The 27,783-nt window shown below is 45.0% G+C and overlaps 1 protein-coding gene across 2 annotated transcripts; it reads left to right on the plus strand.

Annotated features, from left to right (window-relative positions):
• Nucleotides 1-5,160: 5,160 nt before the first annotated feature.
• On the plus strand, nucleotides 5,161-27,096 carry LOC144178078 (uncharacterized). Of its 2 annotated transcripts, none has more exons than XM_077705605.1 (6): nucleotides 5,161-5,269; nucleotides 8,219-8,280; nucleotides 9,108-9,212; nucleotides 18,916-18,942; nucleotides 25,774-25,843; nucleotides 26,960-27,096. In XM_077705605.1, exons 2-6 carry the CDS (start codon nucleotides 8,248-8,250, stop codon nucleotides 26,965-26,967), a joined length of 243 nt encoding a protein of 80 aa, XP_077561731.1. In that variant the 5' UTR covers nucleotides 5,161-5,269; nucleotides 8,219-8,247; the 3' UTR covers nucleotides 26,968-27,096. The 2 variants fall into 2 exon arrangements, with proteins under 2 accessions (XP_077561731.1, XP_077561730.1); XM_077705604.1 differs by lacking the exon at nucleotides 5,161-5,269 and adding an exon at nucleotides 5,276-5,421.
• Nucleotides 27,097-27,783: the final 687 nt, after the last annotated feature.

Here is a 27,783-nt window from a genome sequence, read left to right on the forward strand (position 1 = left end):
TCATTAATTTTTTCGGCAGCACCTCCTGGGTAACCCGGACTCGACTGAATTAGATGGTAGTACGGCAAATATATGTTCAGGATTGCTTTGCATTGCGAGAAAAACAAAATATAGAGACCACATACAGACATCTGGTTGCTAGAGAAACGCTACCTTTTGTGCACTGCTTACCACGCAAGAGACTCCGTCTTCGAAATTAGTGAATGCGAATTCGGTTGTGTTTTAACAGGTATTACAAAAAGCGAAAGGAGCGACTGGTTCTTATAAACAGCGGTCAAAAAATTCCCCAGTTTACTCGGATATTTCAAACTTACTAAACTAACTACTTTAAATCGGTATAAATTGGGATAACTACGCTCACATGCCGAATTGTTTCGGAGTCTGCGCTTGTGTCGCGCGGGTGTGTAGCCCCGAGCAAGCACATCACTACGGGTAGGTTCCGCTGTTTCACCCTTCGAAAAACACTCCTCTCCACCTTCATTTGTCTACCTACCGTCCGCCGCTCTAGCACGGCCGTGGACGACACTCCTGCGTTCGGGATGCCACCCCCTCGAATTGCAGGTAACGGCTGGCAGAATCTCTGGTTGTATTTTTTGTAGAGCCTCCGGTGGGAATTCAAGGGTGTCATTTACAGCTTTGCTTTCAAACCACATTCATAGAATGGATTCGAGCCAATTATTTTAGGTAATGGCTTTTGTCTAAGTTTATCTTAACACTTTCTCCGTCTTGCGTTTCTTAGCTATATACTTGTATTCACCCGTCTTCGCAAGGAAACATTTCGGCAACACGCACAGCTTCGCAATTTTCTGGGACTGATTAGTTGCGGTTGGGCGTGTCGAAGGTTAACCTTTGTGTGTCAATGCGATACTGTGAACATCAATTGCAGGAGATTACTTTTGTGCTCACGGAACATCCTCATTAAGTCGTTCATGAACGTGAAGCACTTCGTGGCTCAAAATGGGTGCGGCGTAAAAGACGTGTTTTTGTTGGACAGCAGAAAGGAGCCTACAGTATCATGAATGTCTGCGTATCGCATAGTGTTTCGCATCTTTATGTGTCCACGATGCCTGCGCACAATACAAGGATGTCGGCATTCCGTCCAGCACGTATTATGCACATTCAGTAACGATAAAAAGGTAGACCTGAGAACTGGTGCCGTTTACGTCCTAAACGTCCAAATGACAAAAGCACGCACAGCCACTTGGTCAACTGGGAGCACGTAACCAACTGAAATCCAATCAGAAAATGCGTCCGCTCAGTATGACGTATTCACGGGTAATTTACGAAGTCGTTGAAAATAAGTACCATATTCTAGACATTTATTTTTCGGTGTCTTCACCATATTTTATGCGTAGGTGAATCGCAATCCTTCAGTTACGTGCCAGCGTACAGCTCTAAAGCAAATCTGTGTAATTTCACGCTTAATTTAATAAAAACACACTGAAGGTGTCTGGTATTGCACGGAAAAGACTCTACAAAGGCTCTAAACGTAGGAATACAAGATCTAGAGCTATAGTTTACGGGTGGAATAGACAGTCCAAAGGGCCATCTAGAAAAAATTCAAGTTTGTTTCATTCAAAAGATTGCCTCGTTAGAATCAGACTGATACCACTTTTGACGTAAACTTCGCTCAACAAAGCTATATAATTAAGAAAACAAAGAATAGCGATTCGACCCACTAGCTAGCTTATTTCCCGCAACAGAACCTATAATATCATACCAGCTAGCTCTTCGATTGGTGGAGGCGAATTAGGCAGAGCTTACAAGCTTGCCGAACGAGCTATTTGCGCTTAAATTTAGGTCCCATTCTTTTTTTAGACGTAATAATAATGGGGCAAACAGTGGAAGTTACGAAAGCACTGTCAAATATAGAAGCGCCGATGCGTACTGGTGTTGGTACTGCCCGCACTATGCTTGCTTTAGATGCTCACAACTGCGGGGCTTTGGGGGTGTCTCAGGCGACACTGGCCAATTGACGCAAGCGATGGCGTCTTACGTGACCATATTTGTCAAGCGAGTACCATGTTTCACGAAACGATTATTTGCCCTATGAAAAAAACAAGCCAGGTTTAAATACGGTCACAAACGAACCAAAGGCAGAAAACAGCTTTTTGCGGTGCGGCGGCCCCATCTAGGTCACGGTCTAGGTTGACTAACAGTAAAGGCGTCTCTGCTCCACGCCAATGTTAGCTGAAAGTCCTGTTCTTATGATGTCATTGAAAACGTCGTTGAAACACACGTTTTGGCGCGAGCATCAAAATTTTAGCTTGAATTGATTCATTTCGCCGTGAATAATTTCTTCCGGACCACCGCTGGTGGCACTATAAAACGCGAAATCTTTCGAATAAAACTAACTTCGATTTTGTCTTCGTGGCCCCTTTAAAGATATTTGCAAAAGTTCTACCGGCACCCGGAGACCGCGAAAGGCAGGATGAGACAAGTACCCGGTTTAGTGGAAAACATCCTCGATGAATCGCCACTACCACTGATGGGCGCCCACCAGAAACATGGGCTGTGGAACCGAGTGTCACTGGAGGTTCAGTGCTGCCACCCCTGTTCGGTTTTCTCCATCTCCAGTAGTGGGATACGGCCTCCGCGATCGGCTGCCGGCGGCGCGCCGTTGCTCCGGCCGTCCCATTCGGCGCGTCCCCCAGCAAAAAAATGTAATGCGGCTCACTCCGCAACGTGCCGCGAGGTGGCGGTGTTAGCCGATGGTTCGGCCGCTCGCACCGGCTCCTCTGAATGGCTTGGCGGAGATTGCGCGGCGGGGTGTCTTCGCTGTCATAATCCCTCTTGCCTCCTCTGCGGGCGTTTTGTTTAGGTGAAATAAGACTTGAAAATGATTTTATGAAGTCGGCTTGTCTCAGCAGCTTAGAGAACCTTATTTAAATGAAGCAAAGGTGTGCCAGCGATCAACTAAAGGTTGACCATGTTTCAAGCGTGGAGCGAGCATACGGACTGGTACGCAGTACTTTCACGGAGGTCATTTATAGAGTTATTATAAATAGTTATTTGGGGTGATGAGAACAAGTTTGCAGTTGGCGTGCCACGTGCCAGCAACGGCGCGCCGCCGGCAGCCGATCGCGGAGGCCGTGAGTGGGAGCCCAGCGAGCAGCAGCTGTGGTTGAGCGCCTACCCCGTCAGGGGCCGCAAAATTCGTGAATTGGCACAGCCTGATTCCCTCCCTGAGGCGAGAGATCAGGCCTGAGAAAAAGTCGGACATCTATGAATCAGAACCAAAACTCGATGTCCCCATTCCCTTCCCAGTTCTCTTAACTCATTGCCTTCTCCCTCTTCCCTTTCCCTTCGACGGAACCCTTTCCGCTACGTCCTAGGCGAGATTAGGGGAGCCTCCCCGGGCCCGCACTCCTGGCTGTGGGTCGCTGTGTAGCTTTTCTCACCTTCGGGTGGTCAAATTTCTACTTGCCACTTGGCCATTTTCTTTATTTTACGAGTGGGTACAAACCGGCTGCACTTGGTGTGGTACCGATCGAGGCATTTTATTTATATACTTTGCCTCGTTTAATCAAGATTCCTCTAGCGGGTGTCACTCGCTGCTAGCATGTCACAACTCTTCGTTTTTTGCTCGTCAACGCACAGGTAATGATGACACGGCGCGCATCGTGTCTTTCTGTTTCTGAGGGAGTAGGGGCATCACTGGTAAAAAATCGTGGGCACGTCAACGGCACGGTTAAGTCAATAACAGTGGAAAAGATTATCATCCTTTTCTGCACAAAGTCGTCATTGTTACGGAAAATATGAGACATGGACGCGAACACACGAGAGCAATGAAAGGGACACAAACAGAGAAAGTGGCTAGTTAGTATTGGGGATGACAGTTGTGTCAGGTAAAAGCCGACGAGGGGAAGAAGGCAGCGCAATATTTACCTTCGCGGTTCCTAAATCAGCCGCTATGCAGTTTCGGAAGTTCACCGGTAAGTCCTCCTTCGATCGCCTTCGAATTCATCACGACTGTGTATCCGAATGCTGGCAACTTACGGCGTTCGGCGTAGCGTGTGCGTGACGCATGTCTTGAGGCGATCAGTGCGAGCGGCCACGATGCCGTCTGTGTGCGTGTCGGTGATGTTGCAATTGAGCGCTGGCTTTCTAAGCCGGAAGCTTCACTCGAGGGTTGTTTTTGTAGTAGCACATTGCACTGACGCGACTCCATGCGTTGCATGCAGACGTAGCGCACTTCCGCCAAGTCGTTCGATTTCCATCATTTCCAAGACCAACACCTGCCAGCCGACAACAACCACACGTTACTAACCGTCAGCCAGAATCCTGGACGAATAAGCGACATATAAGTATTCGATAGTCAGTATAATGCTTCGAAGAAGACATTGCTGAAAGCTAAGAATAATGATGAGGTTAGGAAACATGAACTGGTTGACGTGGTTTATGTTTATGCCTTTTCCCATTCGTGTTTTTTATCAACCTCGTGCCTCCTTGTTAACATGACAGAAGGAACTGCGTAGTTTCACTTTAAAAATATTTGTTTTTACACTGCTATGTTCATCTTTGCTGGGGAGCTCAGAAGGAATGAATATACTCCAGCTCATACTCAGCGGCGCACTACACTGTAAGATATCCGACTACAATATTTCCGCAAAAAAAATATTTTCTTAGTTATTATCATCATGACAAAAGCTGGCCATCTGTAACTTTTAGGGAAAGACAGTGTTTGCCTCCGACAGGCCTGTTGTATATTTGATGCACGTCAGGACATCGGCTGTGTCACAACGCCAGGCCACCAGCTGTAAACACGAAAATTTTCATAATTTACCTGTGCTGGAACTCCGTATGCCCGACCACGTACTGATCAAATACAGATCGCGTGTATTTGCGTATGCAAGGAATGAACGCTATATTTACATTATGTTTTTGGTGGTTCGCGACAGTGGGTAATTTCCATACCTGTTTTTTTAATGGACTTCCATCCGGCTGATTCAGCAGAATAGCAGAATATTTTTTCCATTTTCCTCGGTGTCCACTTATGCCCCCGAGGTAGGTCACCTGCCCGCATGACTCATTTCCAAGACTAATGTTACGGAGTTCTGCTGAGCTCTCTATTTGTCGTCGAAAACGAAGGGTCCGTAGTACGTTTTTTGGGATCAGCTCAAAGCGCCAATAAGAAGTGGCCGCATAGCTACCATTCAATAGAAACTCAAAACGCCCCGCCCACATTTGTGTCCCTTAATATATCCAGTACATATAATGAAATAAATCTGCGCATACACGAGGCTAGGGATCTTGACGGGCACTCCAGGTATTCTTGCCGTTACAGTAGGTACGTCTTCACACGGTTCAGGGATCTTTGTTTAAAGCGCGCGAAGATGAGAGTGATCGCAGTAACGACGTCACTTTTATTAATTGTTCATAGCGCTAGAACCAACGAAGACCGCTTTTTTAACATCTGTCGTAAGTACAATTAAGCCTGAAATCTCAAAAGTACCCATAAGCTGCTATGTAAAATTGCCGACCATTATTTCTAAGCAGTTTAGGTGCTGGGGCAGGTCTGCAAAAACTTCCTCTGAAACCTCCACTCTACTGACACAGTCATTATGCAATCTGCTTGGTTTCTATAGAAATTTCCTCGCCCTTCAAATAAGGTAAACAATGGCCGCCATCCCGACCTGCAAAAGTGGATGTCCAGCGAGGCTATTGTAAAGTACTACACATGCTGTCGGGGGAGGGTATAAATGTTCCTCGTCGTCTTGCGGGTTTGTCGCTTGCACTCGGCTTCTCTGGCGGCAAATGCTGGGTCCTGCCTAGCCTGACGCATGTGATCGCACTCGAATGACATAAACCTCCATTTATGAGAGAAGCTCCAGGCCTAATGTTTAGCTGCAGCACATTGGAGGACTGGGTTTGTATTGTTCACAGGCGCCTTGTCACCCATCATGCGGTTTCCATGCATGGTTTGTGTTTTTTTGCACGGATAGGGAGCTTAATGCTGTATGTTTGGCTAGCCTGAGACATGCGCCCGGCGTCTTGTGCGAGAACTGCTGAGTCCTGCCTGGGTTTCTTGTTCAGGACACGAAATTTTACAACCAAAGAGATGCTAACAGCTTGGCAGTAAAAACAGTGAAAATGTCATTTGCCTTCAGCGTAGCAAGGAGCAAAATATCAAGCAAAACAAATGCACTACCTGCGCGTTCCTTAATAAAGCGTATCGAAAACTACTGCCGCCACCCAATCAAAACTGATCGACTCAATCTTATAAGGGGAAGCAGGCTATCGTTTGTCGGGAGTGAGTATTTTATGCTTCGAGAATGACTCTACCAGTGTTACACTGATCCATTTTTGCACGTGACATTACTTGTTGGCTATTGGGAAGTTGCAGGGCCACTGACTGTTCATTTGGAATCATCGCGAAGTGTTAAAATTCTAAACACATTTAGTCACAAGGCGCACAGGTATTCTATTCGCCGCAATTTGCCCTATCGCCTGCTCAACTATAGTGGCAATGCCTCAAAGCTTAACAGTTAATTTCATCTTTTTCTTAATAAGATCATCGTGAGAACGTACTCAAGGAAGGCGATTCACACACGATGCCATAATGTGCTTGGAGCTCCACTTTACTATACATACAGCAAAACACACACTGCTTTCTAATGCGTATTCTAAGCAATCTGTCCGGCTGTATTTCATGAATGCCATAGCCCAATATTGTGACCAATAAACAAGGCACACAATAAAAGCCAGCTCGGACGTTATACCACTGTATTGACCTATTATTGTTGCATGGGTTAATTGCATAATATTTTAATTCTTATTGTTAATATTTAACACTTTTATCCTTGAGACACTGGCATTTCTTGTCATTTATTCCGATGGTTATGACTGAGTCAAAAAAGGGTAGAACATAGAGTGCTGTGAAATGAAAAAAAACAGTCACAATTTGGTTTCTTGCGGTGTCTGACCTCAACGCAAAAAGCAATCCCGTCTGAGCACTTGCAGAGAAAGGATGTGTAACACAGACGTCACCTTCGTAGAGTCACAGAGAAAGTTCGCGGGATCCTGCTGTGGCATTTTCATACTTAGAAGACACGTTGGACGTAAAGTTGTATTTTCGGAACCTGCGGCTGATTCATTTAAAGTGTGTGTTGAAGGCTAACGACCTTAGCGTATGTTTTAGAACAACCAACCGGTTGTTCTTGTCCAACCGGTTGTTCGTCCTTGTCCATTTTGCGCTTACTTACACGATGAATGATCAACTCGCCCAAGAAACCACTCTGATGAACCAACCGGAGTTGTTTGGCTGGCGGCCAGCCCTGTGTTATTGCACCGGATGAAGCACTTTGTGCACCGTGTAAATAGTACAAGAGAACGCAATGCTGCAGGGACACAAAGAATTCACCAAGAGCGACTATCTTCTTTAGAGGCTGCGAGACGCTGCAGGTGCGAGTCTGTGACGGGATTGTGAAGAACATCGAAGAGTACTTTTTTCTGTTTGCGAGGCAGCAACTATCGATAGGTTCACAGTATTTTTGCCTCGGAAAAACAAAAACCACCGCTATGCTTCAATAACAGTTGCACTATGTTGCCGAAGTTCACAGCGCTACAATTTCAGCCTTGCGGCTCTGTATGAGCGCTAATCAGTAGTGAAACTCTCTGTGCATATTAGCTTTGCCCACTTAAAAATCGCAACACCGAACATTCAGCACCCATTTCGACCCTGTCTTCAGATCTGCACTAAACAAATTCGGTATTTTTGCAGCAAAAGTAAATAACCTTGCCCCTCAGATTCCCTTTCACCCATAATGGGTCGGTAAGCTTGAAGGGTTGAGCTTGATAGCGTCAGTGCGAATATTAACAAGACTGACCTGGGTGTTTCGAAATGTAAAATATTTGCGATATAAAACGGGGCTATGAACGATTAAGAAGTAATAAAGCGCACAACAGTCAAAGAGGCATTCGACTAAGTGGCGAATTTTGTAATTTGCGTACTGCAACAATTGGCATCAGAGTTCCTTTACATGGTGTATAAATCGTTTGTGGAATTTTTGTGGCACACAAATTCTCGCCGTTCAGCCGGTCGCATCTTTTGGATATTACAGCATCGTCACTCTTCCCAGGTATAGCAAAACAAATGTCTGTTGTGTACAATGGTACATAGGGAACTAATCCCGGGTTTAATTTTCAATTTCCGCATACAAAGGGCGAAATGTGAGAAATTACACAAGTAATAATTTTATTTGTCTTTTGTTTTCAGTGCTCACTACCGAGCAGTTGCAATTTTTTATGGACTGCATTCACACTAATGGCCCAAAAGAGGTGAGCCTGCTGTCCTGGGTGAATTTTATTTCACAATTTATAAAAAAAAATTGTCAGTAACGTATAGTGTGTGGGACCGATTGAATGCTAAAAACATTGTGGTATGGTAATCATAAATGCAGCATTTAAGTAGATATTAGGATATAAGCACATTCAGAGCTTTATTAACTAACGCCTCTCCAAAGGAACCGAAAAAAAAATTCACTCGTGATAAAAAATAAACTTTTATTAGATGCTGTTTAGTTACCGCCATGGCATGTGCAGGCAAAGAACACAGAAGAAAATAAAACCTAAAAGGGTTGTCCGCATAATCGAAAAACGCAGAGGAACTACGTCACCTTAAGGCCACGGTATCGGCAGTACAGTAGAGAAACCTCCTGCGACCACTCTGTCTTTAAAGCATCATTTTCCTAAGACGCTGCCTTGTTTCTCAATAAACCACCTTTATATTATCTCGTAGTACCAAAGAACATTAAATGTGTACACATATGAAGGATATTTTGTTTAAATCTCGAACAATCTAAACCAAAAACGAAATAGGAGCTGGCAAAACAAATCGTCTTTCCGTAACAAAATTAGGGTTGATATTCTAAGGTTTCTTTTTATTCGTATCTCGAGGTTTTATGTTTTTTTGTTCAAAGCTGTCCGCGTTATTAAAGTTCCAGAATTAGACACACGCTCTTGACGCGCATAACGGGTACCCTTAAATCCTAAAGATGCAGAATTTTTGTTCGAAAAGAATCACGCCATTTTAAGAGCCACGTGAGGTTTCTTCATTTAGGTGCTGGTTTTCACATTATTATAAGCAGTTTTGTTATTATTGACAGATGCTGGAAATATGGCAAAGCCACAAAGACAACTTCAGTGGCCTCGAGGAAACTGAAGTAATCACGCTGCTCTGCAGTGCCGCTGTGGGCGCAGGAGATGCTTTGGTAAGAATTAGGCGCAATGTATACTAGTTAAAAGTAGTTATGTGGCATTAGGTGCCAGAGTTATTACTGGTCTACGCACTTGCGCCTTAGTCAATATCATTATAGATAAAATATGCGTCCAGCGCCAGCGTCGTAGATGCAACCTCCCCCCAAATAAGTCGATATCGCTCCACGTTGAGATTAGATCGGCGGAAGTGAGTGACTATTTGGCCCGAGGCAAAGATGGGAAAATATGGGAAGCGGCGCTCTCTTTAGTACTCCCCTCACTCAGAGGGCGGCCAGGAATCCTTTGGTCCTAATATCCGGGATTAAACTGAGCAGAACAGTCTCCCACTACTCCTAGGAAGTAATTTTTAGTGTTTGAGGTATGCTGTTGTCTTCAAGGGGCCTGGCCCATCGACTGTGTTCAAGGTGAGCCCTTCTTGAACGTAATTTAGACTTGCTCTCATAGAGCCCTCCGTAACAATGTATCTATGTAGCTGGGTTTGGGGACGTGTAGGACTGTAGGACAAGCCCCGCTACTAATTGCCAAGATGTCATTGCTGGATATCTGGCTCTCCCTGGTCGATGATGATCAATTATGCCCCGATTCGTCGCAAAGCGATCCCAACAACCCGCGCATATTGATGGCTCAGGTGTTTCTGGGCAGCATCTGAAGCTATAAACGTTGAGAACTCTCGTGACTGCTTTCGTTACCTGACATGGCAGAGTGCGCTGGCGGCTATATAATTTCGGTTTCTGGGTGCTTTAACACTTTGGATCCTGTGAAAAGTCGTTGGGGCACGGGTGAAATGCTTCTCCTTGTGAAGTTCCTGATCGCTGATTTTTGAATAATTAGCATACATTTTTATGGCCCATTCAAATGCTCACTCCTTGATTGATTGATTGTTGGGGTTTACCGCGCCGACGCAACGCAGGCGATGAGGCGCGCCGTAGTGGAGGGCTCCGGATTAATTTTGACCACCTGGGGATCTTTATCGTGCGCCGAAATCTCGTACACACGGGCGTTTTTGCTTTTCGCCTCCATCAGAAAAGCGGCCGCCGCGGCCGGGAATCGAACCCGCGACCTCGTGCTCAGTAGCGCAACGCCTTAGCCACTGAGCCACCGCGGCGGGTCAAATGCTCACTCCTACGGTAGCTTCAGCAGAATTACCAGGCTTACAAGTTGTACCCGACATTAAGTGTGGCCACCTGCTGCGTATATTTGAAGGAATGAACACCATCTTGCCGATATTGCTATCCTTCCCCTTTTTCCCCGACTTCACTGCAGAGCTTGAAAAAGTCCAAACGGGTACGATCAACTTAACTTGTGCTAGAACCCGTTTGCGCCAAAATCTTATGTCAAACAACACCTCTCCTCTGGGTCGAACTCATTAACAACATTTTGTCGCGATTCTATAGCGACATGAAGCTTATATGAGCACATAATGGTCTGATACGCATGTGAAGTCGGACACATGCATAGTTACCCCGTAATAACCTTGAAAACAACAATTTCCGTCCTGTTAGGATGATTAGTAGACGAACAATATTTTCGTACTTCGTGTCTAGCGATTTAGAGGTCCTGATATAGTTTCTGCGACTGTGGGTGGTTTGCGCATAAGAGCTGAATGACGTATTATGTGTCACGGAAAGTGACGGAGAAAAAGGGCCACATAGCCGAAAACCTACCTAACTGCGTTGCCTCTTCGACTCATTTATTTGCCGAGGGTTGTGTTTTTTTTTCGAGAAATAACAACTAACGACGATATTCATGCTCTTTAAAGTGACATCAATGCCATTTCCAACTGGTGTAGCACGTGGCAGGTGAAGCTGAACGTTAAAAAATGTAAATTCATGCGCGGTTCACGTCTTTCGACAATCACACCCTCGTATCACCTGGACGACCTTGCTCTGGCATAGCTCTCATCGTACAAATATCTCGTTCTTCATATAACAACCGATCTTTCCTGGAAAAAACATGGATTTCATCACTAACAAAGCAAATCACATGCTCGCGTATCTTAAACGAAACTTTCAGTCTGCTCCTTTATCTATCAAGCAACTTTTTTACAAATCCATTGTCCGCAGCCAACTCGAGTACGCCTCATCGATATGGGATCCTCACGTATAAGCACATATTCATCAACTAGAAATGATACTAAACAACTCTACGCGTTTAATTCTTTTTAACTATCAGCGAGCGTCCAGTGTGTCTACAATAAATTTAACTTGGGAGTACCATTGCTCACCACGCGCCGTAAAATTACTCGGCTCTGCCTTTTCCATAAAATCTTTTATCATCATACCCTGCACGACTTTCTTATAACCCCGCCATCATACGTATCTTCACGTCTTGACCACTAAAGAAGGCCAAATTTCTTACCATACAACTTTTCCTCAATTAATTTTCCGGTCAACGTCAAAGGACTGGAACCACCTTCTCCGTGACATTGCTGCAATCGTTCATTCCGAGCTGTTTAATGCTGCTGCTCATAATACCGTTGTGTAAACTGATTTTTAACAAAGCTTCGTTCCTTTGATAAACACCTTTTGATGTTATTATCGTATGTACGTGCAATTTGAGCCACTGTACAATGCATATATTGCATACTTTGTATTTACGCTGCTACGTTTTGTTGTATTTCGTACCCCACTCCCCTCTTCAATGTATTCACACTGAGGGTTTTCACAAATAAAAAACCCATCCCTGATACTGAACGCGAGCAACTGTAACGTGCGTAAGGAGCGACCTCTTCCCGTGCCCTCGTACCCATGCGAGCCACCTCTTCATTATCATCAACACACTCCCCCCGCCGCCAAGATGCGAAAATCCAACACGACAAAGAAACTATTAGGCGATAACTGAGCACAGTAAATGCGCTCCTGTCGTATATACAAAGCGGATGGTCGCTGGTTCACGTTTCTGGCGATGTAGTACGGTTTCTGAAGTCGCTTGTTCAAGGAGCCATGAAGAGAAAACACAAGTTTGGTTCATTCAAAAGATTGTCTCGTTAGAATCATACTGACACCACTTTTAACGTAAACTTGGATCAAATAAGCTACATAATTAGGAAAAACTGGAATGGTCATGCGACCCACCAGCTCATTTCCCGCAACAGAACCTATGATGTCACATGAGCTAAGCTCTGCGATTGGCGGAGGCTGGCAGAAGCAGACGCAAATTAGGTAGAGCTTACAAACTAGACGAACGAGCGATTTGCGCTTAAATTTAGGGCACATTCTTTACAAAGCAATAAGAATGATGGGACAAACAGTGGAAGTTACGAAAGCACATGTAAACATAGAAGTACTGATGCGTTCTGCTGTTCGTACTGCGCACAGCATGCTTGGTTTAGCTGCACAGCACTACGGGGCTTGGGGTTGTCTCAGACGACACTGGCCGATTGACGCAAGCAACGGTGCCTTACGTGACCCCATTTGTCGAGCGAGCACTGTTTCAGGGAACGAATATTTTCTCCCAGAACAAAAACAAGCCAGGTTTAAATGCGGGCAAAAACAAACCAAACGCTTGCCACGGTATGGTGGCGCCATCTAGGTTACGGAACGTAAAGAAACGCGGGAACAAACCAATACCGCTGTACAGGGTGGAGACAACCTTTGAACGGTCCCGTGCCGCCGCAATTGGGCCAACGGGCTCAACGCGTTATTCTTTTCGTTTCCCACGAGACCTAGCAACGCGAAACAGACAATATGATTCAAACTTCTTCAGTAAACCACGTTGCGGCGATACTTTTAGCGCGGTTTTGACACAATGACTTGCTTCGGCGGTGAGCAACCGAAAATGGCGGCGCCAGAGTATACGTGTCTCTACCCTGTACGGCGGATGCGTGAATGAAGGTATTCTAGGTTGCAGAGCGGTCGGTTCCTGTGATGTCATTTGGGTCCACGAAAACGCACGATTGAGCGGGAAAATCAAAATTTTAACCTAAATTGTTTAATTTCTCAGTGAATAAAGCACCGTTTGTATCCGGACAAGCGCTGGGGGCACTATAAAACACGAAATCTTTCGAATAAAACCAACTTGTATTTTCTCTTCATGGCTCCTTTCACTACGGTCACTCTCCCCGCAATCAAAGTCCCAAGAAGGAATTAAAGATAGGTTTCACTAAAGCCGTGACGTCCGACGGCTGTTTGGACACGTTCACCATGGCCTTGAACGCGCCATACTCCTAGAGTGCGTACGAGATGTCGATGTTCCCAAGCAGGACGAAAATGAATGCTGAGTGACATAATGTGGTAGACTTCGGCAGTGCAATAGTCAATGGTTGTTTAACGACTCGTCCATAGAATTAGAAGGCGAGTTAGGTTAAAAGGCTAAAACTTCCATCAGCTAACTTTTCCTTCTTTTTTTGGGCACCTCAAAGCGAACACACTGAAATTGCAAGAAAACTTTCAGCAGCCACAATACTGAATAACAAAACTCAACCACATGTTGTACTAGTTGGCAGACGAATCTTCAGGTTGCGGGGCCAATGTCCCTGTACAGGCAAAGAAACGACGTGACCATTATTGCTCATTTGTTACGTACTCTGGGATTTATTAATGGCAAACAATAGATAAGGCAAAATCACCGTAAACATTCAAGCTTGACTGTAACAGTACACGTAATGTAGGTAACGGCAATATCCCATCACAATGGGTCTATAGATGGAGCGCTCTCCATATGTTGGTATGAACTCAGCTGGTCGCTGTGTCAGCGCAATGCAGCCTTGTGGTCTCCCCAGAGGCCTGTTTTCTTATTTTAAAATAAAATTTCCTCTGTGAAGCCGAAGCTGTCTTTTACTGTCACGCATCATTCACCATAGCCTTTTTCTCATCCAACTTTACAGACTTTCAAACAGCAAAGTACAGTTGACCCGTCCATACATAGAGTACAGCTCACCAAGACAAACTCCTCATTCCCTATACTTTATGTTATTTCTGTACGGTTTTCGAGCGTGTGCTTGTGTCCTCCGCGATTAATCCGAGGCTTTTAAACCACCGTTGCCCACCACCACACGCCGTGTGCGTATAGCAACGCTTACTAAGCCATTGGCAATCGTAAGACGCCTGTTTCATTGCAGCGTCTTTGCAGATTGTTACAAGTTTTTAGTTATATGCTTTAACGTTAACAAGATACACAAAATTTTGATATTCAGGTACACGTTAGCATTGTTCTCTAGGGTTACATATTTAAGGAGTTTAAATCATCTTTAATAAAACATTGTAAATGGACTAGGCGGCGAATCTCTTTTTGTATACCGTATTTGCGTCACTATAGTTTGGAGAAAAGATCTGAACTTTTTTGTTTCCCCTACTGCAATCCATCTCTTGACGGTATTAACGAAACTATGTCAGCAACAAGTATGTTCCCCGCAATGCTATGGCCCCTTAAATTGGTTCTTCGGGTAAAAGTGCCCGTTATCCCCCTTGAATTGGAATATGTTCTTCTTCAGGGTGCACATTACGAAACGTTTGTGCGCCGTATCTTGTCTTATTGTGCGGATTCCGTGTTTATGCGAGCAGCTACTCTACTGTGCGGGGATTCAACTAGCGACGCAGTCACTAATGACTTCGTAGAAAAGCATAGTAAATTAAATGTCCCCCGTAAGCGGTCAAAGTATGTGGAAGAAGCGAACTGCGTTTTAAACAAAATGTAGAAGGGTTTGGGAGAGAGCAATGCTCTAATCCGGAGACAAAACTGGTGGGCCGCCCACAGGACCGCAATAGTGCAGGGAGACTGCCTGGATAGGCAACCATTAAAGCATGTCTTGTGCGGGGTTCATGTACTAGGAGTGTGTTGCTACATATCTGGTGACAGGGCGCGTCATTCTATGCACACCGATCGGCGCGGCCACATCCAAGTTCCCTTCAAGTGGTGGCGCCCACCGCAATCTTCCCACGTCGTAGACTACTTAATATCCCTCGATTAGCGCAAATCATGCTTTGGTAGGATTGTAACCGGGGCACTCTATAACCTCTATATTAATTTTAACCGGCGGATTGTAACCGGGGCACTCTATAACCTCTATATTAATTTTAACCGGCCTTTTACGATTCTAACGTGTATATCCTTTGCTACCGTGGCTTTTAGTCCTGCAGAATAGTTTCAGAAATTTCTGGAATCCAGAAATTTGACAAGATTGATGCCATAGCACTGATCTTCGAATGCGTTTGCACGCATTGCTGTTGGTGACGTTGTGGAACGTCTATTCAATAACGCCGATAGAACTTGAATGACAGTTTAAATGGGCGATGAAGACAAAATACAACTATGTTCAACCTGAACGACCATTTGGCAATGAGGCAAGCTTTACATCTGCCACAACAGACGTTATTTAACCGGCCAAATGAAAGAAACATTTAAAAAATTTAAATTTCGCGCTTCGGTGACGTATTATCGGCAAGAGCGACATAATATAGGCCAGCAATAAAAAGATAGTTTTCCGCGTGTTAATCGCATTTAAGCATTCAATTGATGCAATCAGACGAACCTAGAGTCCCCACTACAATCGTCGCCATGTTTATTGATGGTTGTTTAGGTCGGCGACCACCAAGGGCACAGATAAGGTTCTGTGACGTCACTGGGAGTCACTGCTGCATCTGTTTTACCTAATTTTTCGTTATTTTTTGGACGTTGCGATAAAATTAGCATCGTTGTTATCGGCCAAAAAGCTGTCTTCCTAATGAACAAAACATCGATGTTGTCCTTGTGGCGACTTTCATGCCCGGAAATAACACCTGAGTTGTGAGGTCTGCTGTGGTGATGTACGCCGAGTAATTGACTAACTTGAGATCTCTAGCGCAGCAAAACCTCGTTACACGCGCCTGTTCGTTGTTCGAAGCCAACAAATAGTCTATGTCAATCAGCCACCACAGGCGGCCACCCATGGAAGTAACAAAACACAAACATAACGGTCGCCCGGGCGCTAGCTTGCACGTAGATTTGTAAAGGGCGACACAGGCATCCCTCCGGCGGAGCTCACTCTGCTGGCCCGCTTCAATATGCAAATAAAAACCCCAATTTTAGCTCTTACGTACTTTCAACCAACCGGCGGTGTTCGAAGCTCGTATTGTGCGGCCCTAGGTTGCGACATCTTGCCGATAAAGTGTCTCACCGGTGTCCTCCCCTCTCTAAAAGGTCTGCATTCCACGGTTTTTTCTTCCGCTTGCTAGACGTTTGTTTCTTGCTCACGGGTTTACCCTGTACTGCTTGTATAAAGAGCAACAAGTATGGATTGCTGGATTCTGATACAGTTAAACCTGGATGTAACAATACTCTATGTAACAAATTCCTCGATTTAACAAAGTTTTTGAATTTCTCGTTTCCAGCCCCTTTGAAACCCATGTGTTTGACACCTCTAGGTAACGAAGGCGTTGCGTCGGTTAACCTTGTTGTAACGACTTAACTACGCTGATCAGCCATTGTTTTTTTTACTTTTTCTGAAAAATGGGGTGCAGAATTGCACTAATTTAGCGAAATTAATCCACACCGCAAACTGCAGTATGATTGCAGTCTATACGTAAAGGATCGGTGTCGGATAGGCGCCTGCCTGTCCTTGTTGTATAGTCGCGCGTCTTCACTGCTATATGTGGATTCGGTACATCGGTGATAAGTTCTGCTGCCATAAAAGGAGTAGTTTTGTCTTTTCAAGACAAGCTCGTACTTTTAAATGCCGCCTCCTCTGGCGAGAAACAACAATGTCGCCGCCCGGTAGAGTATCCCAGCTAGCATCCCTTCAACAATTTTGAAAGCGGCAAATAGCATCAAGTTCAAAAAAAGGCGCCCTTTCAGCATAAGTTTGGTTTTTGAAACACGTTTGGAACCAAAAAGTCCCAAAAGGCAAAAGTAAAATTTATGTTACGTTTGAGAATACAGGGATGTGTTGCCTTTTTTCTTTCCAGTGCCGTATATTGACTGAGCTCGTGGGAAGGCAGCAGTTGCAAATCACGCAGTTCTAAAGACAATAGTTTTTTTTGGGCAACTTAAACCCAGAAATTTTGGTCTGTCTGTATGTCTGTCTGTCTGCCCGTCTATCTGTCTATGACTCAATTCAGCCACCCGGCCAAAGTAAAATGGATACTGCACAATAGTCTTATACGCTCACAGCCAATTGTAAACGTCTAAGCCTTGTTTATGTGTTCATACTTGTGAACTTTGTTGAACAAGAGCAATACATTACGCGAATACAAGACAGGAAATTAGTACACAGTGTTTCTTTATAAAAAAATACGCGGATGCTTGGTTTTTGGATAGCAAATGATATTCTACAACTACTGCAGAAAACCTCCGCCTTCTGTTGCCCGCGCCACCTCCTGGTGGCATATAAGAAATCACGCGGCAACAGCAACGAAAGGTTCCACTAGCTAGGGTCTACGTTCTGCTTGGAACGCACGTGGAGAAAGGCAACGCGGTTCTATAAGCCTTGATGTCGGCCGCCTCGATTTACGCGATTCTCCCCCGCACTGCAGTGCTGGCATCTAGGAACCCAGTCTGTAGCAGCGGAACGCGGCAAATTCAAATCGCCTTGAGCCCACCTTGAGTGTGTTTACCTTGTGTTACGAATCGGCCAACGCCACGTGTTTTCCCGCATCAGCGACCACGTGGGAATCGACCATGGGCGCCCGCGTGTCGGTGAATCGTACTTTCGTGTCTCGACATGCCGGGTCAGTCACCTCGCTTTGCAACGCACCTCCGGCGGTTGTCAGCTTCCACGTGCAAAGCCACGACGTTCGCCACACCCTTCAGGCACCTGCGCGTCGGTGAGTCACGCCCCGACATACCCGGCTCAGACGTTTCGCTATCGGCACGCTCAACCTTTAGATAGCGCAACCCCGGCACCTTTCAAGGACACTCTCTCCCCCCCTCTCGGACTCCATGTGGGACGAAGCCAGGGGTGACTCACGAACTATGGAAAGAGCGTGTGGATGTTTGTGATGTTCATGGCGTGTTACTCTTGGGGGCGTTTTTTGGGTATAAATAGAAGCAGCACAAACGCTGAAATTCATTCCTTTCGGAGCAGCGAATCCATGCGGTCGCTCTGCTCGTGTCCTGTATTGTAACCTCGCCCGTCAGGGCATTGTATGTTTTTTTAGCTTCGGCTCACCTCTCGCTATGAAGTAAACAGTTACGTTACCCTACAGCTCTGGACTTCTTCACGGCTGCAACACCGGCTGGCCGCTCGCATCATACACGCTACCCATCGTATGTTGGAGGCCACGGAACTCGGATCGGGTGCCCCCGCTCGGTCGCAACACTTGGGATGAGCGCGACGGTGCAGGAACAGTGAGAGTTGAGCGGGAAAGCAATGGGGCGTATTTCCTTGGCAAATCTCTACAAAGACTATCGTCTTTTGACGACATTTGCAACGAAAGGAGCAGATACGCAGCCAATTTATTGTGAAATAAATCCTTGAAGGGTGAATTCATCATGGCTTATGTCTAGCATTTTGGTTTAGTTTCTGCTTTATTACAGCAAGCCTTAACTCGAAACGAGGATGTAACGACAACATGAATGTAACAAAAAAGGGGGAATTATCGTCAACTTTGTTATGTTCACGTTTACCTGTATATACGTGTATGCTTGTTTGCGACTGTACAACGGTAACATTTACGCAACGTTTATAAAATTGGATTTCATATTCAAACCGTCTGTAATGACTGGCTTCCCGCGCCTTTACAAATTTAATGTTTGCTATGCTTTTCTCCAAATTCTTTCCAGTACGAAGAATTTGCTACGCTTCTACCGGTGTGTACATTTATTGCGTTTGATTTTCTATTGATTTGTCGCATGAATTCTATAAAAAGGTGCACAGCCAAGCTTTCTCAGTATAATGTCATGAAATTGCACGACTGCTTTTTGGAATTTTTTCACAATACTAAAAGTACACCCCTAATGCCAGGACCGTATAACACCCTTCTTTTCCCACAGGAATGCATATTTCACGAAATATCCACCTACAATCGTTATAATAGCGCAAATGGAGACAATTGACCGAATAAAATTTTGCAAAACTATAAAATAAAAAAATATTAAAAGACTATAAATGTAGCGAACCGTTAACGCCCTGCAGTTCCACGATAATGCGGAATACGAGGAAGTTCCACCTGTACTCGTTATAACAGCCTAAATTCAGATAATTGGACGAAAAAAGTTTGGCTAAACCAGGAAATAAAAAAGCATGAAAAATAACGGGAAATGACGAGCCGTATAACGCCCTGTATCTCTACACTAATGCAGATTTCTCGGGAATTCCACCTGTAATTGTTATAATAGAGTAAATAGATAATTAGTCGGACAGGACTTTTCAAAAACAAAACAATTGGGTAGAAAGAACTCACACTCAAGACAAGCGACCTAAGAATGCTACGCATTAGTATACGATTGTGTTAATTTTTGCAGATTTTAAAGACGATAGTCTTTCTTGGCTACTTAACACCAAAATTTGGGTCTGTCTGTGTGTCCGTCTGTGACTCGATTCATCCACCCGGCCGAAGTGAAACAGAAGCTCCGCCATAGTATTATATACCCACAGCCTATACACACAGTGGATTATTTAGAACTCAGACTACAGAGTTTTTGCAGCCTAGAGTGCATGTCGCCATACTTTCATGCCATGAAAACGTAAAGAAATATGATAGAATACTTTCGAGCGTTCGGCAAGGTTGCAAAAACTGTTTTACCTTACGTATGATTACCGAAAATGGTAATGCCTTCTGTGAAAGCCGATAGCCCTGAATGCCTACAATTTGTTTTCGTCTTTTATTTTCGCTGTTGTCGGTTACTAGCAGCTGGCTTACCCTTTGTTCGAAAGAATGCTTAATACAGAAGCTGACGCCTAGCTCCGAATCTTCGCGCTCCGCACACGACCGGCTTCGCACGGAATGGGGCGACGCCGACAATTTTTCTTCCGTGGCAGTATCGAAAACAATACTTTAACTCACTTGAGCTAGTGTATGCGATTTTAAGCCTATTATAATGACAAAAAGTTACGCATACGCAAATTCTGGTGCGGACAAGCATCAGACGTCCACAGAACGCTAAGAAACAGCAGGGCGAGCGAGCCTGAGTGAAGTAGGGGACAAATGCGAGAATCTTTAAGCCGACGTCACGGAGGCGCGCTTCGCAGCGCCGCCCGTGGTCAGGCTCTCCGCCAATAAGAAAGGGCGCCAGACAAGCAGACACAATCTCTCCAATGTTATTCACAGCATGTTTAAAAGAAGTATTCAGAACATTCGATTGGGAACAGGTTGGAGTAAGGGTTAATGGAGAATACCTCAGTAACCACAGATTTTCTGATGACGTTGCCTTGCTAAAAAACTCGGGGGACGAATTGCAAAGCATGCTTACCGCACTGGACAACCGTAACAGAACCATAGGCTTGACAATCTATATGCAGAAAGCTAAACTAATTATCAATAACCTCGGCACAGTACAGCGGTTTGGGATAGGTGGCGAGGTAAAGTAAGCCGTAAGCGAAAAAAACTCCCCCCACCTCCCCGAAGGGGATCGTGCGGAAATGCCAATGCATTGGGTGCACCGACGAGTGCGCTGCGGCAAGCAGTAACGGAGAGAGGCGTGCGCTCCACTGCATTTATATACATTTTCCGAGCGCAGCGGGCGGAGAGAGGGTACGCGGAGAAGAGAGAGAGAGACCCGCGCAACACGCCCGCCCCGCGCGCGAGCTCTCTCTCCCGCCGAGCTCCGCGATGCGAGCGACCTCACACGCCCGAGCGCGCTCCTCCTCTCCACTCACTCTCCGCTACTCCGCCCGAGCTCCGCGATGCGAGCGCCCTCACACGCCCGAGTGCGCTCCTCCTCTCCCCTTGCCCTCCGCTACTCCCGCCCGAGCTACCACCTGCTCCGGTTGCTAGGCGCGCCACAGCTGTTGCTAGGGGCGAAGAAGGAGCGCGGAGAGATACCACCTGCGGGCGCACGCCGATGGAGCACGACAACCCCCGACTAAGAAATGCATTCGCATTTACGACGACGACGACGACGACGAAGGCAGAACTACGAGGCGCGCGCTCACGTGCGCTCGCGCTGTAGGAATCAGGCGCACGCCGACGGAGCACGACAACCCCCGACTAAGAAATTCATTCGCATTTAAAAAAATCCTCCATCTCCACAAAGTGAATAATGATGAGAGGGGCGAAGAAAAATGCTTATCGGTAAAACCATGAAACATTCGCCCGCACATCATATAAAAACAGGACACGTCAAGCTTTCCACCGCTCCGTTGACAAGCCCGTCGACGACGTCGATGTTTGTGGTGGTTATGTAGGGGTTGTTTTGGACGATGAGGATCTCCATGGGTAAGTTGGCGAATTCAGTGTGTGACATTTTAGCCACCTTGGCCGTCGCCTTCTGCACAGCGTCTTGTGTCGTGTACCCCCGGTACGTGTCTTGAGCTCGCAAGCGACGAACGACAACCTCTTCTTCTTTCTGTTCTCCTTGTTGGGTAGCAACGAACGTGTTGAACATTTTGTCCTCTTCGGCCAATCTTTGGTTGGCCAATTCCTAGTGGGATCCTGCCACAATCATCATTAATGTGCCGTGCCGTGTACAGTAGCAAATGAGGGATGGGACAGGGCCCGAGCAAGAGGGGCTTCGCCCCTAATATACTTAGGCAAAGTTGTGACCCCGGTTCCCAACAGTGAGGCAGAGATAACCAAAAGGATAAGAATAGGGTGGAGTGCATTCGGCAGGCATTCAGAGAAATGAATGGCAGCCTACCGTTGTCCCTGAAGAAGAAAGAGTGTGATAACTGAATCTTACCGGTACAGACCTACGGAACATAAGCTTGGAGACTCACTAAAAGGGTTGAGCTTAAATTGAGGATGATTCAGCGAGCAATAGAGCAGAAGATGATAGGTGTAACGTTTAGGAACAAGAAGAGAGCGGAGTAGTTCAGGAAACAAACGCGTTTTAAGGACATATTAGTATAGTAACGGGTGTGGGCGGGGCATGTAATGTGAAGGCAAGGTTACCGTTGGTCATTAAGAGTAACCGAGTGGATCCCAACAGAAGGCAGGCATGGCAGGGAGCGGAAAAAAGTTAGAGGGGCACATGAGGTCAAGACGTTTTTTGGGGATACATTGGTCGCATTTCGGACAGGACCGGGATAATTGGAGATTAATGGGTGTGGCATTTGCCCTGAAGTAGGCGTATATAGGCTGGTGATGATGATGATGATGACCAACAGTCAAATCAAAACGTCTAAGTCCTGCGTCGATGTTCATAACTGTCAGCATTGTTGAACAAAAACGGGACCATTCATAAATATAAGGCAGAAAAGCGGTACCTACGTGATACTTGCAGTGTTCCTTTATAAAAAAGTTCACGGATACATGGTTTTTGAGATAGAAAATGAAACACTACATCAACTACAGACAACCGCCACCTGCTGTTGCCCGCGCCACCATAGCTCCTGACGGCATTCACGAAATCAAAGAGCAACAGCAACGAAAGGTTTCACTAGATAGGTTCCACGTTACGCTTGGAATGCTCGTGGAGTCGGGCAACGTGGTTCAAAAACCTTTTATAGTAGGCTGCCTCGATTCACGCGCGTCTTCACCGTACGGCAACGCTGGCATCGAGGCACCGTACTTGGAACAGTATAACGCCGTAAATTCAAAATGACTTGAGCACACCTCTAGCATGGTATGTTTGGATGAACGTGACGGGAGAGGAACAGCTTGGGAAGTGAGAAGAAAAGAGAAGGGAAGTATTTACTTGGCAAGGGCGCGAGTCGACTATCGTCTCTCGCCCTCAGTTGCAACAATAGGAGCAGAATATCGAACCAGAAAATTTAACATAGCACTTATGTATTGATGTTATGCCTCAAATACGCCTAATGTTCCCTTTTTTGCTGAACAATGTCCGAAACTGTGAAGCGTGTTACGAGATGTAGTGGTTTGGAAAAGTTCTCTCCAAATAAACATGTCATTCAAGTACTTCTAAAGGAAACCTGCAACAATTTTCTCGACTTAATTTGTATTTCCAAAAGGCTTTCAGAACGTATCCAACAAACATATGCGGTACTTATAACAGGAGACCAGAAAATACCTCAGGCAAAACACACTGCTCCAGTCGCATCGGATAACGTGGAAACCTGCTCACAAGATTTCTCTCCGTTTTCGAAGTCTTCGCGCTCTTCGCGCGAGCAGCAATGTAGCGGGTATTGGCCGCTACCTTTTTGTGCAGCAATAAACGCATTCGATAACCACCTTAAAAAAATGTCACAAACCAATAAAAGTAAGCAGGAACGGAAGGCGGACAGTTTTGCTGCGGCTAGCAAATCTCGCTGTGCCGCTCCGTGCTGTTGATAACTATAGCTTTGAAAATGCTTCAATACGCGTTGAAAAGGCTGAAAGTGGTTATCGCAGGTATTGCAGAGCACTTTAACCTTTGGCCGCGCCACTGAATCCAGGCACAGACAGACAGCCAGACAGACCGGAATTTTCGGTTTTCAGTAGCACAATGAAAAATATATTCTTTAGAAAAAGCCATAGGTGCAGCTGAAACACAAGGCGAACAAACCAGGCAAAGAAGACGGGATGAGATAAAAATTGACAGTTGGGCTAGTTGGTGTATCAACTGGTCTGCATCAGTTGGTCTGATGTATCAACACCAACTAGCTTAGCTTAACTGTCAATTTTACTGATCCGTGCTCTACCCTGCTCTCGGCAAAAGTTCCACTTATGAAGAAATATTTGCACCACGGTCAAGACCGAGGGAGTGTGTCTAGCATTACCAACCGCGTGTTGGGTAGGTAATGGTTGAGCGCGATGCAAAGGTTTATCGTGATAAACTGAAATACGAACAACGGTGCGCGTAGCTTTCAGTACATGCTGCGCTCCCTGGCGACTTGCCGTGTATGCACAGCAGGCATAAGGTTGCAAAATCCCTCCGGTAGCTCATTCCTACTGCGCTGGTGCATCCGTTCGCTTAGAATGGGGATCATATATTAAAACACACTCGAACAATTGTTCGTACTTCAATTTATTACGATAGTACCGACCATCCCGATGTTTGTTTTTTTATATATAATTGAAAAGATGAAAGAGTTTTTTAGGCATTTGGTGAAGGTTAAAAGCTTTTGTAACAGCTCACTCGGCCCGTCCGAATCGCAGACAATCGCTGACAATTACTGTTCACATAAACCCTATGGTAGCCGACCGATTTATCGGACCGGATAAAAGAGCAGTTTGAAAAATCCGTGAATCATTACTCCTATGGGACAACTGGTTGTTCCTCGGGAAAGTGCGCAATATGCAGCAAGGCCCAATTTACGGAGTCCGAAAAAACGGTCGGCTACTGTGCTTTAAAAACAGAGGACAAAACTAACGAAGAATGAACCTTAGGTCTTTTCCTCATTACTGCGACATTGCTTTCCTACCTATGTAAACAAGTGCATTTTATCCTCGTATTTTTCTTTTTGCACGTGTTTTCATTTTTGTTTAAGCGTTACAAGGCAAGCCAATCACGAACAAAAGAGAATTATGCACTTTTCCCGTAATTCTCACGCTGCTGAAACGGTCATCAGCCAGCCCCATAAACGCTAGCGCCAGGTTTATCTCTAGTAAGTAAAAGAAACTGCACGCCAGCGACGTCCTGAGCGGTCTCCACCAACACTGCAGAAAACGGTTATGGCGTTGGATTCGCGTATACACGAGCCGAAACGCCGGACCATACCTCGCCATTCTTCGTTACGGAGTAATGCAGGGACAACATTTTGGCGCTTATAGCCACGCCAACTTCAGTGTTTGAGTGACAGTAGCGCGATATGTCTATAGTTCGAATACTGAGACCGGTTTCGCACTGCCGACATGCTGTTCGATTCTCGTATATTTCTGTAAAGAGATGGAGAACAATAAGACATCTGAACAAAAACTGTCATAGGCGTGCAAAATATTAAGGCAGAAAAACCGACCTGGTGCACCGAAATACTCTCTTGGAAATGGTGTTATAGAACATCGTCTGGCGCCGTGTATGCAGTGAAAGCGACGATTTTAAGAAGGATGAGGTGTATTCTTCCTTTACAATGTCCTCACAATAAAGCCCTACGTCACAATTGCTTTCTGCAAAGGCTGGAGATCCCGAAAGTGGTGATTTATATGACGTCGGTCACCGTTGGCACAAGAGCGAGGGAAACAGTAATGTTACTTGTGAGCATTTATTCATGCAATGCCAGTCTGAACAATGCGAATATTCGCAGACAGAATGACTTTAACCATAGCGTAAGCGTAGTTGACAAACGGACTCTGAAGCAAATGAATAGATCTAGGTTTCTCTCGGTCAGAAATCTTTATTCTTCTTTTAGTCCGCAAAACCTAAATCGATAGCAAAACGTTAAACGCCGCTTTTGAGCCCATGGGGGGCTGTCTGAAGCTGTCTTTCGACAAATTTCCCAGCAATTATGTGCAGTCCAAATAACCACCACAATGTTGCCCACAAACAATATTTGAGAGAATCTGTTGTAGTCGAACCGCCAAAAATAATGCCAAAAAGGAATGTCGAAATCTCTTCGCCATATACCATCGAAGTCTTGTGTAGAATACGAGTTCCTCTCCGCAGGAGGAAATCAGGCCCCAGATAGAAGAAGTGAAAGACATGTGTCAGAAAGAAACGAGGAAAAAGTATTATGGTGAGTAGGACGTCGCCTTGTACCAAGTGGTGACAAATGTGCTTCAATATTGTTGAGTAATGTTTGCTGAGAATTGCTTAAAAATGTGGAAAAGGTTGGCGAAATATTCGCTAACATAGTTGTTCAAGTCATGGCTGGGGTGAACTTACAATTTCCTGCTTCTGGAATGAGGCGCTTACAACTGCTTACCTTAAAAAGTGCTGTAGTTATTCTTAACATACATGGGGCTCTGCGGCGCCTTAGATACAGTTATGAAATATTTGTAGAAAGATAAAATAGTTTTCGTTGTTGCTAGCACCGGGATGGCCCTTCTTACCTGCATGCAAAACTTGAAACACAAAGGGTCACTAAACAAAAGTGTAGCATTCTTTGATGCTTGCTTCCCACGTTTTTCAGGTACTCATGCAGTGCCCTGGTGTACAATTCACAGATCCTGTTTATGGTGGAATGCGTATTATGAGCATTTCAGAAAAGCGATATGTGAAATAAGACGGCCAGTTTAAGGAATGCGCTTTACACTACTACAATGGACTATTTCTCCAAATAGCGCATTTCATCGCACTGTTAAAACGTTAGGAAGGACGCTCAGCATTCAATATTCCTGGTGTTCATTGCATAATCATTGAAAGGAAGGTTTAGAAATTGGGAAGAATAACGCCAGCAAATTCACGGCCCCAACCTAACACGGACGCAAGTTTCGGACTTGAGTAGAAAGATAACAGAAAACTTTCATCGACATAATATGGGTATGATGTTTTCTCGACGCCCCACAAGGTGTTACAGTATGTCTTTTTTTTTCTTTTAACTTTCATCCGCCTGCTGTGTCAGCGAGGTTACCGCTGGTGCAGAAAATACGTACATATTGAAATATTAGGTTAATTATTTTTACTTGAGTTGGGGTAAAATTAAGCGAAAATAAACTGGTAATGAAGCTTGCAAACTTAAATACGCAGATCAAATGCATATTTGAAATTTATTATCAAAATGTTTTCATCAAAATGTTCTTGTCAAAACGGAATTTAATATGTACGTGACCCTTGCTTGTGAACTGATCGTAGGCCACACTTTGCAAAATAACTTTGAGAACAGAAACTATTCACCATTCTTTACTTCCAGGGTACTGAGGAGACTCCACCGGCATTCAGCCGTCCAATATCGTTGAGACTTATGAAATAAAATGTACGTCTGTGGCGCATGCACAAAAAAAAGCGTTTACCACTCGATAAAGATGGTGCTAGCTTTTATGCTGCTAACCCGAAATAAAGAATAAAATAAATCTCATCAAACATTTTTTGCGTGGCACTCATTGAAAATTTACTCTGGTGTTCAAGAGTTCTGGACGCACTCATAAATATGGAAGTGTTGCCTTACTATGATGGAGTACACCGAATATGCTTCATGTGTCGTTTCCGCACAAGTCATCGACTGTGGTCGCCTTGTCAGATTTCCGAGTGAATGCGATGCATGAACCTGATTGATATTGCAAGAAAATGTGCAGAAATTTATTATACAATGAATCCTAGTAAAGACGATATATAAATAATCTAGGTGCTAACATTTGATAATGTAAACAACAAAGCAGTCCCGGCATACTTTTTACAACTAGTGGAGATTTAAAAAAATAGCAGCATTATAAGCATATCCCGAAAACAATATTCGTTTATCCACTTTTAAATTTGTACCCTATGCCAAGTGCCAGGCTATGTTTAACAAAGTTGAATCGACAATAAAAAAAACGGCTCCGTATCTGCTCCTTTTGTTGCAGTTGAAATTACAATAAAAATGGCCGCGTATCTGCTTCTTTCGTCGCAAATATCGACGAAATACGATAGACGACCCGCGCCCCTGCCACGTAAACGCTTCTCTTGTCTTTCCGGCTCACCTCTCTTGCCTTTCCTCTCCCGTATCGTTGCTCCCAAGATAACACGCCGGAGGTTTCC

This window comes from Haemaphysalis longicornis, unplaced genomic scaffold, assembly GCF_048455015.1.
Source record: "Haemaphysalis longicornis isolate Haplotype H1 unplaced genomic scaffold, Haemaphysalis longicornis Haplotype H1 scaffold_4, whole genome shotgun sequence".
NCBI lineage: Eukaryota > Metazoa > Arthropoda > Arachnida > Ixodida > Ixodidae > Haemaphysalis > Haemaphysalis longicornis.

Coding starts and splice junctions, on each gene's coding strand:
- LOC144178078 (XM_077705604.1), top strand. CDS start 5,337: ATGAGAGTGATCGCAGTAACGACGTCACTTTTATTAATTGTTCATAGC. Junction 8,281..9,107: donor ACACTAATGGCCCAAAAGAG/GTGAGCCTGCTG, acceptor TATTATTGACAG/ATGCTGGAAATATGGCAAAG. Junction 18,943..25,773: donor AATTTGCTACGCTTCTACCG/GTGTGTACATTT, acceptor TCCTCTCCGCAG/GAGGAAATCAGGCCCCAGAT.